The sequence below is a fragment of the Silurus meridionalis genome, chromosome 3 (assembly GCF_014805685.1).
Source record: "Silurus meridionalis isolate SWU-2019-XX chromosome 3, ASM1480568v1, whole genome shotgun sequence".
NCBI classification, from domain to species: domain Eukaryota; kingdom Metazoa; phylum Chordata; class Actinopteri; order Siluriformes; family Siluridae; genus Silurus; species Silurus meridionalis.
The window spans coordinates 29,434,462-29,447,784 of record NC_060886.1 but is presented as its reverse complement, the minus strand read 5'-3'; the positions used below and the strand labels follow the sequence as shown (position 1 = coordinate 29,447,784).

The window sequence follows — 13,323 nt, the reverse complement described above, 5'->3', positions numbered from 1 at the left end:
CCCGCGAGAGATTTATAACTCTCATATTGATATTGTCTCACGCTAATGAGACGGGTGCCACGAGGCCATCGACTTCTAGAGGCTGCTCTATAATCATGGGCTTTTTTCAAATGTCAGCTCGAGCAGCCTTGCGGTTAAAACGGTTTCTTTGTTGAACGAGTGCGGCCTCGCCGCCGGAGCCATTAAACGCGATTTATGTTGCGTTCGAGCGCCCTCGCCGAAGTGCCCATCTCCTATTTGCCTAAACGCCATGCCAAGGTGACTGTTGATTTGCTTTGCTTGGGGACATTGTTTTTTTTTCCTTTGCAGAAACTCTGTCTTGCATTGCACAGGGTTTAGTAACAAAAAAATAATTTGGGATTTAAATAAGGAAAAATTTACGTGAATACGACCATTATTGCAAAATCGTATAGTAAGTAGTAAATTATTATTGACCTGCATCTAGTAATTGGATGAGTGTGAAAAGGTAATAATATATAGACAATAGATTTGTTGAGGCCTTTTCGAGCATCCTTCCGCATTTAGTTCCCATATGCTGTCATAATAACCTCCACGCTTCTAGTAAGATGTTCCAAATTTGTCCGTGTTGCAATTCGTATCAAAGATGTTGATCAAAGCTCTATAGCAGGAGATCTTTCTCGCCGACCCACTAAAAGCAGATCTTCATGGAGCCGGCTTTGGAGCATTGTGGTACTGGTACAGGTTTGGGTCTCGTAGTTCAAGGAGAAAGGAAAAACATATGGCTGGTAAAGTCATGTGCCCCATACAGTTTACCTGATGCATCATTAAAAGCTAGAAGGGAAGAGGGACCTTTGCGAAAGGTTGTGCAATGAATTATTTGAGTGTGATTTTTTTTTTTTTTTGGACCAAGACGAAAAAACTGTTGAGTTACACTTTATTTGGAAGGTTGACAGATCTGAGCTCCACTAACTTGCAATATAAATAGATACGAGATTGAGAGATTAAAATGAGTAGCAGCAGACTGCAGCTGATAGCCTGAAGCGTTGTATGTTGTAGAACGTTTTGATTGATCTGGATGTCAATAAAATGTGGAAAGATGGAAAATATAGTTTCTTGCACATTAAGTTTAGATTTTTGAGTTATTTGGATTAATGGGACTTTTGAACAACTCGAAGAAAAGTAAAAGACCCGATCAACCATCAGCGTATAATCCATCCAACATCTTGACTTCACTCTTTTTGAAAGCAACATGACAGTGACAGCAAATGGGAGTCGAAACCATGTCCTTTTCCTAACTCTGTCACACCCCACTGGATCCCAATACCATCCTGCTCAGGGAATGAACGCATTTTAATTCGTATTTGGTTTTTCAAATGTTAGATTGAAATTTCCAAAAAGCAAGAAATGGGAATGGTACAGGTCACCTCTTCAGAACGATCCAAAGTCCATTCTGATCTGATCAGAATTTTCCATAATGGCCATACTGTATGTGCAATTCAAACCTCAGTGGCAGCAGGAGAACCAGACAGAACTGATACATTCCCTTGCTCCAGGAAAAGAGATTTTCCATATAATCTATATCTACACTATATTTCCAAAAGTATTGGGTCACCTGACCTTTCCTGCTACATGTTCTTTTCCAAACTGTTACCACAAAGCTGGAGGCACTCAATTGTACAGGACATCTTTAGATGGCGCTATAATAAATTTTGCATTCACTTGAACTTGGAAACCCGAACCTGTTCCAGCATGGCGATGCCCCTGTGCACAAAGTGAGCTCCTTGAAGATCTGGTTTACATGCTTTGGAAAGGAAGATCTTGCTGCTATAGAGCTCTGATCTCATCCCTACTGAAAACCTTTGGGATGAATGTGAACGCTGACTGCACCCCAGGTCTCCTCACCTCACCTACATCAGTACCTGCCTTTCATAACACCCTTGTAGCTGATGAACACAAATTTCCATACGCTCACTCCAAAATCTAGTGGAACATCTTCCCAGAAGAGTGGAGGGAATTATCAACTGCAATCAGTTGCACCCCTAATATATTATCTTATATAATATATATATACATGCATGAATTGCCTATACACTATGTGACTGCTCCACTTTAACTCGGGCTGCTTACAGGGTAGTTGCACAAGCAGCACCTCGTTTTTTTTCTCCTTATCTGCACAAAAGCCACTCTCTCTGGCTAGCACTATTTCTGGAAAGAAAAAAAAAAAACTATACCAAAATCCAAAGTGGTTTTCCCAGACATACAATTCATTTTAATTTCATAAATTTGTGTCTGGATTCATGCCGTATCGTCATCAAAAGCTGAATTTCCTGGCTGTACTTCGCGCCTTACAAAAAAAAACGCTCATACTAGGATGTTTTGTTCATCTGGAGACTTGTTTGCAGATACACACACACACACACAGGCTTGATGGATGCCCTGGAACTCCACTGCAGTCAAAGCATTACTGTGCTAAAAACCCAAACGTTTGCTCAATTCACCACTTTGTAAACAGTGCAGGATAATGCAGAGCAGCATGCTCGGTGATCCTCCGCGCCCAAGCCCGAGCACGAATACAGCCTCTTGAATATATTGTAATGCACCGTTTTGGAAAGGCTAAGAGTGAAAACTCGAAATTGACCCCGTGCCACTCGATCAAACAAAACCCCTTTTTGTCTCTCGGTTTCGTGCACGTCACTGTGTGTGGGCGAGGTTGTGAAGAGCGCTTCGACACGTTCGGCGTTGAGCAAAGAACTAGTGGCAGAGATGCCATTAATATTTATAAGTCTTTTGGAGGGATCACCAGGGACCGTTGACCGTGTGTGTGTGTGTGTGTGTATATATTATAGTCTGTGTTGGTTTTTTGTGTAAAAAAACACTTTATTGCCTCATCAACTTAGTTTCATGCTCCTACAGAATCCTTTGGACCAAAGTATTGGGACACCTGGCTTTTCCAGCAATATGTGGTTCGTCCCCAAACTTGAAGACACACACATGTATAGGACTGGTTGCATGTTCCCTTCAATTGAACTACGAGACCCAAACCTGTTCCAGCATGACAATACCCCTGTGCACAAAGCCAGCTTCATGATGATACGCTTTACATGGGTCGGAGTGAAAGATCTCATAGAGCTCTGACCTCGACCCTACTGAACAGGATGAATTGGCTAAAGGCAGCCCAGGTCTCCTCACCTCGCAACGCCTTTGTAGTTGAATGAGCACAAATCTCCAAAAACTAGTGGAACATCTTCCCAGAAGAGTGATGGTTAATATTATTACAGGCAAATGAGGACTTAATGTGGAATGAGTTGTTAAAAAAACCCAAAAACAAACATTTGCTCTTATGTATTTTTGCTTGTGGTTATTGTTATTTGAGAAGCTAAAACTTTTTAAGGGGTTTCTGGCTGCCTGAAGGGTCTCGTTTTATTTCCTGATGTAGGGAGCCTGCAGATTTGGTATCAGCTTTATAAAGAGCGAAGCCCCAGCGTGTTCAGTCCAGTGCTCACTAGTCTGGCGGATGGGAAGCTTCACCGGCTCCGACTTCACCGAGAAGGAAAAGATGTCTATGTCCAGGTTAGTAAACGCTCCAGCTTCATTCGCAGGGGGGACGTAATCCAGATCACCAACCGAATGCTAAACAAGTGTACGATGGAGACTCGAAACGTTTCCATGCATTATTATTACGCTGTATTATATTGAGACAATCAGCAAAGTAAAATCTGCAGTTGGCTCACTTTGTTCTGAGTGAACGATCCCGCATGGATATGCTAAATCGGGCCGGGGGAGTGGGGGTGGGGGGGTGCTCCGGCGTTGAACTAAAATTAGTGCAGTTACATAACCGTTCTTGCCTGCGAGAGGTTTGTGTAAGTAACTAACAGGACTGAATGATGACAAATGCAGCAATTTGAATGTGTAACCATTAATTATTAGCTGATAGTTATGAAGACAGTGATTGTTTTATAGTCACACTATGACTTTGCGTTGCCTGGACACTTGTTTTTTTGATCGCAGCACACATTCGCCATGGATTCGTTCCGATAAGCTTATGCAATTACACGCTTTATTTTTGTCCAGAGTTGCATTAGATTGGTCCTGAGAGAGTCCGACTGCCCGAATATTCTCAATGGGGTTAATGTCTGGACTCTGTGGAGGCCAATCCATGTGTGAAAATTCTCAAGCATCAATTTGAGTCTGATGAATCCTGGCATTGTTATTTTGGCGTATGCCCATGCCACCAAAGCAAAACATCCATTGATGAAAAAACTTTAGGGTAGGCAGTTGACCTCACTTTTTAGACACATAACAGGAACCAGCTGAACGTAGACTTGCCAACTGAAGCGACCCCAGATCAAAACACTGCCCCCACAGACCCCCAAATTGTAATCGTTTCTGGAATCTCATTAATTCTTTTCTTTGCTCTATGCAAGCCAGTAATTTTAAACTCCTTGACCAGAGTATCATCTTTTCTGCTACCATGGGATTTGGCTGGTGAGAAAATGAGAAGCTCCTCAATGTATCGGTTAGGGTTAAATAACCTTTTGCAGCTAAAACCTATTACGGACTGCAGTAACTAGCCAGTGGAAGCTCTTACATGTTTGCTTAATTACATCAAGTTTGGAGCTTTTTTTGTTTTATTTTTTTGTGTATACATCTAAACATTCTAAATCTGCTAATTTTTTCCATTTGCTAATCAGACCAGTGTATGTAAATAAAATAAAATCTAATAAAATCTGTCAAACCTCTCTCTGGTCTAGTTTCTGCTCTAAAGACTTGCCTTCAGCTAAATAATTTGCATAAATGCTTGTGTTTGGATAAACCACAATAAATGATGTGCTACAGAAGCTGCACCAGTTCATAACAGATAAACTGGAGACACTGAATTACTTTTTATATCCAAGTTGACTGAACCCTGCTATGTGAATTTCCCAGAACACAGTGTAAATTCTCATGCTTGCTTTAGTAGATACTTTCTGGAAAGTGTAGAGTTCAAGTACCGAATCATTTCTGCAAGCATTTGACTGTTTTTTTATGTTTGTTTGTTTGTTTTTTTACTAAATTAGCATTAGGGTTGGGGTGTTAGGGGTCAGTGTTAGGTTTAGGGTTATTAGGATTAGGTTTGGGGTGAATGTTAGGGGGTCAGGGTTTTTGGGTTGGTGTCCATGTTAAGATCAGGGTTAGGTGGTCAGGGCTAGCTTCAGGGTTAGCAGGATTGGGGTTAGTGTTGGAGTCAATGTTAGGGTCAGGGTTAGGTTTTGGGTCAATGTTATGGGGTCAGGGTTATTAGGGATGGAGGTCAATGTTAAGGTCAGGGTTAGCAGGATTGGGGTTCGTGTTGAAGTCAATGTTAGGGTCAGGATGAGGGTTAGGTGTGGGGTCAATTTTAGGGGCCAGTGTTAATAATGTTGGGGTCAATGTTAAGGTCAGGGTTAGCAGGATAGAGGTTTGTGTTTGAGTCAATGTTAGGGTCAGGGTTAGGTTTGGGGTCAATGTAAGGGGTCAGGGTTATTAAAGTTGGGGGTCCGTGTTAAGGTCAGGGTTAGCAGGATTGGGGTTTGTGTTTGAGTCAATGTTAGGGTCAGGGTTAGGTTTGGGGTCAATGTTAGGGGTCAGGGTTATTAGGGTTGGGGGTCCATGTTAAGGTCAGGGTTAGCAGGTTTGTGTTGAAGTCAATGTTAGTGTAAGGGGCAGGTTTGGGGTCAATGTTAGGGGGTCAAAGTTGTTAGGGTTGGTGTTAGGGTCAAGGCAAAGCCATATAGTGTAAATCGATCCAGTATGTGATGGGTTCCATTTAAATCTGATCCCTTGAAAGGTTTCTTTTTTCCAAGTCGATTTCTGACTTTCCATTGTAGCTCTAATGCATTTTAATAGAATTTTGCAGAAACCTCCATGCTCAGTCTTTTATGTTCAATAGGTTGATCAAGACAATAAAAAGTACACCCTGTCCCAGGACACGGACTTTAACTCGATGCGATCACTAACCCTGGGAAAAGTTACAGGTAAGAAAGCATTTTTTTTTTACTTTTCTGTTCTTGATTAAACAGAAAATGAAAGGATGAACAGAGTGAGCACACGTTTTATTCTTTTAAAATACATATATAAAAAATGCTCAAATTTGCCCTTCTGCTTATCACGTCTCTCCCCGAGCAGACCATGCAAATTTGCACTTTTGTCATTAAGCGAAGGCCAAATGGATTTTTAAGTGCCCTGTGCACTTTTTTTCCCCGTTAATCTTTTATTCAGAACCTCAAACGTGTCAGACTTGTATTCGGGAGATTAAATACGAATTCATGTGACAAAACACGGTTACGTTCCCGAGAGACTGCAAAAACAGACAGGAAAATCAGCAATCTGAAAAAAAACGAAGAAGTTTTTACTCCTTTTGGGTCAAATGATCAGAATTTCTTCTAAGAAGTTCTAATAATAATAACAAGAAGCACCACTTTTGACCCCTTTTGCTGTAGCAGGAAGTGATGCGCTGGACGAGGAAGTCGCTCAGGCAGGATCCAAAGGGTTCGTCGGCTGCTTTTCGTCTGTTCAGTACAATCACGTGGCTCCGCTGAAGGCAGCGCTGCTGAACCGTGGCAGCTCTCTGGTCAGCATACGAGGTCATTTACTCGAGTCGAACTGCGGAGCGCTGGCAGATTTATCATCCTCCAAATCACGTCTAGGTATTCCTTTCTTCCCTTCGTTTCATGCTTGCTTTTTACTTTGTCTTTCTGTTTTGTCCTTCTACCTTTTTTGGTACATTCATCCTCATCTTTCTTACTTTCCTTCTATTTACTTTTTGTCCTTTTCCTGTCCTACCTTCTTCTTTCTTTGTTTCTTTTCCATACTTGTCTTTTCTCCCTGTCTTCCTTCTCTCTTTCTTGTCCTTCTCTTTTGTCCTTGTTCCCCTTTTTGGTCTCTCATTTTTTCCTTTTCTTTTTCTTTCTTTCTTTTCTTTCTTTCTTTCTTTCTTTCTTTCTTTCTTTCTTTCTTTAATTTATTTCTGTCTTGTCCTTTTTCTTTCTTGTCTTTCTTTCTTTTCTGTTTCTTTTTTGATTTCTTTCTTTTTTGCTTTTTTTCCTCCCTTCCTTCCTCCCTCCCTTCATACGTCTTCATTCTTCCTTTATTTCTGTATTTTTTCTGACTCATTTTATTTTATTTATCTCACAAATGTAATCAACCATTTAATGGAGAACACATTTCAACCATTTTAGTATAATCTTCTCCAGGGACAATCTATAGAAATAAATCTTGGATATATTTTAGTAAATGTGCAAATTGTAGCGCAGTACAGATTTACTGGCCTCTGAAAAGAACGCAACATACAGCCATTATTATTTACAGATCTGGCAACAAAAGTGAGTACACCCTAAGTGAACTGTGTCCGAATTGTGAGTAGTTTGTTTGAGCACCAGTGTTACCCAGCACTGCTTTAATTCTCCTGGGTATGGAATTCACCAGAGCTGCACAGATTGTTGCTGGGATCCTCTTCCACTCCTCTATAATGACATCACAGAGCTGCTGGATGTTGGACACATGGCACTTCTCCACCTTTCGCTTGAGGAGGCCCACAGGTGCTTAATAAGGTTCAGGTCTGGAGACATACATACCACTTCATCACCTTCAGCTTTCTCAGCAAGGCAGTTGTCATCTTGGTGGTATGTTTGGGGTCATTATGTTGGAAAACTGTGGTTCGGCCCAGTTTCTGAAGAAAGGGCATCATGTTCTGCTTCAGAATGTCACAGTACATGTTGGAATCCATGTTTCTCTCAATGAACTGCAGCTTCCCAGTACCAGCAGCACTCATGCATCCCCAGACCATGATGCTACCACCACCATGCTTGATTGTAGGCCAGACAAAATTTTCTTGGTGCTCCTCACTACTCCTCAAAACTTTATCATGGTTCCAGTAATTCATGCTCTTGGACAGGTTTTCTTTAGCAAAATGTTGGCAAGGTTTCTTGTAAGCAGCTTCAGAAGACGCTTCCATCTGGGACGACGGCCTGCAAACGGCAATGTTGCTGTGTGCTGCGTACGGTCTGAGCACTGATCAGTGGACATTCTGCTTCTGCAACCTCTAAAGCAATGCTGCCGCATTCATGCGTCTGTTTTTGAAGCAGCTTCTGCACCTGACGCACAGCAAGAGGACTCGACTTCTCTGACGGACTCTTGCGGGGGCTGATCCAAGAGAAACCCGTCTCTGGAAAAACCTCTGTATAACTCTGTACACTGTACTGTTTCAGGATGTTACCGATCTTCTTACAGCCTCGGCATCAGGGGAGAGCAACAATTCTAATCCCCAGAGGGTCTTTACCAAGAGGTCTATGTTGAACATCCAGTGGTCAGTATGAGAGAATTGGACTCCAAGCACCAGATTTTAACAGTTCTATCACAAGATACACACATTTGTCTGGTTCTGTCAAGCAGAGTGTGGCTTTTATCCGCTGTTATCACTGAGGGTGTACTCACTTTTGTTGCCAGTTATTTAGACAATAATGGCTGCATGTTGAGATTTTCAGAGGACAGTAAGTCTGTACTGCTCTACAAACTGCACATTTACTAAAATATATCCAAGTTTTATTTCTATCGAATTTGTTCTTTTTACTAAAATGGTCGCTGAGGGGTGTACTTACTTTTGTGAGATTCTGTATATTTTTTATATACAATACACGTTACGCAACATCTTTTGTGTTTTTCTTCCGCAGACCACGGGACGGAGGTGGGCACGGATAACAAGCGGCACGAAGACGACACCCAGCGGGACTCTGCGGTAATTGGAGGTGAGGTATAAATTGCCCCGATCTGCTTTATTATGCCGTTTGTATGAGTCACTCGGGTGTGTAATTAACGCAAGAGATCCAACGGGTTCCTCGTGTTCTATTTTTATCTGTTAGTGGATTCTATTTCTGAAAAGTGTAATGACTCTATTGATTATGTTTCGTTAGCGTGTCTGTGTATCGATAAAGCCAGGTGGTAATAAAACACCCTTTAGAAAGCATCAGGAGAGTCTCAGGTGCTACAATATTGCATTTTTTTAAATCATATTGAGCTCAATAGAGGAGAAGCTAGCAAAGGTACATAGGCTGATTAGCATCAAACTATTAGCTAATTCTTTTGGACATTAGCACAAAACTTATTCTTTGATGAATCAAATTAGCCTAATAGCAAATTCACGCCAGTGTTGGACCTCAAAATTGAGTTCCCGGACACACTCGACTAATAAGCTCTTGTCTGGGTGCAGGCGTGGTCACAGCTGTGGTGTTCGTCACGCTGTGCCTCCTGGCTGTGATGGCACGCTTCCTATACCAACACCGGCAGCTCCAAAGGAGCACCAGCATCCAGGAGAAGGAGCACAGACGCAGCCTCGAAGCTGCCTACAGGACCGAGCTTCACTTGAACCAGTCGATAAGGGACAGTATGAAGGAGTACTACATTTAACGGACAATGAATGCCTTGCAGCCGCCGATCGTCCCCTCCTCTGCACGCCCCGCTGTGCGGACTTTACCTAGCGTGGACAAGATCCTACATGGAGCTTTCAGAGACTGTAGGGATCTTTGGATCTAGGTAGGTAGTAGCTAGTAGATACCCAGCCTGTTGGCCCCCGGAATAGCAGGTCTGGGTTGTGCTGTCTGGTGATGGTGTTATCAGGAGAGTCCCTGCATTTCTTGGACAATATTTCTTTGAGGAAAAAAATATATATATATATGATGCAGTATCTGGTTATTTTTGGAGGACTTTCGGACTCTTCTCAACCCCAACATTTAACAAATGTCTGGACATATACGCTATATACTTCAAAAGTATGCTCAGAAATCCTAATTCTTCATTGCAATTCCTGTTTCTTTTTCCCTGAAAATAATCATGTAGAGCTAAATATTATCCACGAATGTAGGCAGAACATGTTTCCAGATCGGCACCGAACACGAATGCGAGACTCGGGTCCTGGAGGTGACGTCTAGAACCTTGCAGTCTGACAAACCTGTTTTTTTGTTTTTTTTGAAAGCGGGGATTAAAACCTTTTTACCAGTTAGTTTGGTAAAAATGTACATTTGAATATACGGTAATGTAAATCATAACGTCTGCGCTAAGAAAAAAATGAAGGAAAAAAAACTTTACTATGTGAAATTTCATGCCATTTTTCTTTTGAAACTCGACATAACGTTTTTTTCTCTCTAAATATAGTCAAAGTCTAGTCATTTGGAAACCTTCCAGCATGTGAAATGAATGGTCTTGAAAGTGTTAACTGTCTGACCAATTGGAAATTGACGTCCTTCGGGCAAACTCGACAAATAGAATCAAACGATACCAGCCTTTAAACTAGTCATCAACTCCGGTTTATCTTTGTATTACCATTAATTCGTCTTGAAACAGTGTTTCAGGCAATTGATTAGTTTTTTTTTAGGTTTTCATTTGTTTAAAAAAAACAAACAAAAAAAACCCCACCAGTCTGAAACAATTGTACCGTAGTCTGAAGGTACTGCTGCGTTCAATCTGGCAACCGAATGACCGGCTTATGTTTTTTCACACGATCTCCACACATAAAAAATATTCAAAATCATCTATGACCAACTCTTATTTATTTAGTGTTTATCCTTCTTTTTCTGCTTTTTTGTTCAATGAAAGTGTCCTTTAATATGTTCCTCCCTGTATTTTCTATCTAACCCAATATGGATTATTTTAGATGGCCTGTTTTTGTATAATTGTACAGCTACTGTAAATAAATATATGTTTAATAAAAAAAAAGAGATTTTTTTCCCAGAATTGTGCCAGTTGCCTGATGTTAGTGGGTCAATCTAAAAAAAAGAAAACGCAGCTCCAGTGGTGTAGGAAATCCAAGTAAATCAATTGAGTACCTTTATATTAAAATGTTTATGTAAATTAGGAGACTGTCTTATGCACTTCAACTGTGCGATTTTAGCCATGATTTGTTCGTCGGAAACAAATTTCGGAAATCCTAAAAGATTCATATAATACCTCGGCTAAAATCTGCAGTCTTTGATCGCTGGTTTGTTCACCGACAGAGCAATAATGGAGTCGCGATCATTTTTACATCCACTGATGAAATTCTGGCTGAAAGTTTCAGACTCTTTCCTGCAGTGTGACGACTTCTACTGTATCACTAGATGACAAGATTAGCTTAGTGAGACAACTTCAAGCCACCTCAGGGAAAATGTCGAAACCAGTCGGGTGGATGAAGAAACTTTTATGGAGGGAAAAGGAGTGTTTGCATGACGTTGTATTATCGAGAACAAAAATTACCGGTACAGTTTTTGTTTGCTGCTAGCTACCATTAAGAGAGACGCTTTTCTGGATAGATGACGTTTTCTACAGTATGACATGAAGATCGTGTTCATACAGTTTGACAAGCAACAATCGCAAAAGACTACAAAAATCGCACAGTGAGATCCCGGTATTAGAAAAGTGCTTTGAAGCACCAGGAAATACAACTTGATACTGGTTTGCTAGGTCATAGACGGAGGATACTACCAGTCTAAAAACTGTTGGGTAAATGGAAGAAGTACATCTTGTTTGAAGGGCTTCAAGCTATACCCTGCTATCCAGACATTTAGGAAAAGTTCTTTCCACCACCTAGGAACCAGAACAGTCTTGAAGCATGTCTTCCTTGTACCCTAAGAGATGGTTGACCAGTCAAACAAGGGCTTGAGGACTTTTAATCAGAAGGTCATTAGTTTACCACTTCTGGGCCCCTGCTAAGGTCTTTGACCACTTAGATTCTCAGATGTATTACATTTACATTTGCGTCATTTAGCAGACGTCCTTATCCACAGCGACGTAATAAATAAATCTACACTGGTACACCAAATTACAAAATTAATATAAATATAACTCTTGAATTCTACAAAGCAAACTTGGAAAGTGCTAATTTGGGTGAGAATGTCAGTGGAGGCAATGTAGCAGTGAGGTGGTATGGGGTGATTTTGGAAATTTGGAACCCAAGTCATGTAGCCATATTGTGGATAATTTGCAGAGGTCAGATGTCCCCTCAGAGGCAGACCTACCACGAGTCCAGTCTTGAAATGACAGAGGACTTGAACAAGCACCCGAGTGGCCTGTGTAGATAGAAATGCACAAATCCATCCGATGTTTTAAAGGAGAATCGTGATAGAAAGCTGGAAGAAATCCATGCAAATTTGACACCTGCTTAATAAATCGAAACGTTGAAAAAGGTCTATGCAACCCATTATGGAATATGGAGAGTGAGCGACATCATTTACCTAACAATGCAAATGTACTCTAGATGCTTCAGAAATGCTACGGTCCATTGCAAATATTTGACAAAAAATGATCCATCGACTGGGGAATATTTTACATGCAAATGCGATCTGATGAGGGATCACAAGCATCGCTGCACTCATTGAGACACTCAGATTTTGTAAATGGTAAATATGGTGCCTTCAAACATATCTAGGATTTAGCTCTTGACTACTGATTAGAAGTTTGGGATTTTGAAGCCCCACCAAGCTTCCACAGTAAATCCCTCGAGCAAGTGCCCTCAACCCGATATTTTCCTGGGATCCTGTTTCATGACTGATCCTGCGCTCTGATCTTAACTTCCTAACAAGCTGGGGTATGAGATATATACAGTATGAGATCACATGATCACACGATTTAATGGTGGAACCTCAGTAGTTAAGACGTTGGACTTCTGCGAATTAGTTCAAAGCTTAACATTACCAATCTGCATTTTTTGGGCTTTTGAGCAACCGTATCAGCTCCAGGGGCACTGGATTATTGCTGAATCTGTGCTCCGGTTCTGGCTTTCAAAACAAGCTAGGATATTTGAAGATATCTGTGACAAACCAAGGATTTCTTAACCAACATCCAACACACTCCATAAAGTGCACCCCTGACAGTTCTTGCACAGTAAATTGCAGTAATTCCAAACTGTACTCTAAAATTTCACTGAATTTTTTTATTCATTGTTCTAGGTCTGAAATTTTAAACAGGACTTCATTTTCCGATTTCCATGTAACGTTTCATCGACCGCTCATTAAAATGCTTATGATGTTTTTTTTACAATGTTATAGTTATTTATTTTGCTAGTCCAAAATAAATAAATGAGACCAACACGCAACTGCCAACCAGCTTTCTGCTCTTTCGGGTCCGTTGCTAGCAACGTTATTTTGCGTTTTTGATTTTGTGAATGAAGGTCTTAAATTTGATTCTTAAAAATGTTTCAAAAAGTCTTACTTGACTTTGTGAAACCTACAGAAACCCTGTGCTAGCATTTCTTTTTCCCTCATAAGTGTTTTAGTGAAATTTGAGTGAATTCAATTGGTCAGGGGTGTAAAACCTTTAGCAATTCTATAGTGTGGTTGCGAAATTCTTTTCTTCAAATGTCTTTGCCTGTGTCGGAAG

At 40.9% G+C, this 13,323-nt stretch overlaps 1 protein-coding gene across 1 annotated transcript in view; it reads left to right on the top strand.

Moving 5' to 3' along the window:
- The window catches only part of cntnap5a (contactin associated protein family member 5a), a 122,220-nt gene extending 111,529 nt beyond the window's left edge, over nt 1-10,691 (top strand). The window contains 5 exon segments of the mRNA XM_046845147.1: nt 3,398-3,531; nt 5,870-5,954; nt 6,423-6,626; nt 8,649-8,723; nt 9,185-10,691. Of these exon segments, the coding sequence (XP_046701103.1) occupies nt 3,398-3,531; nt 5,870-5,954; nt 6,423-6,626; nt 8,649-8,723; nt 9,185-9,381 (695 nt within the window). The 3' untranslated portion in view covers nt 9,382-10,691.
- The last annotated feature ends 2,632 nt before the right edge of the window (nt 10,692-13,323 follow it).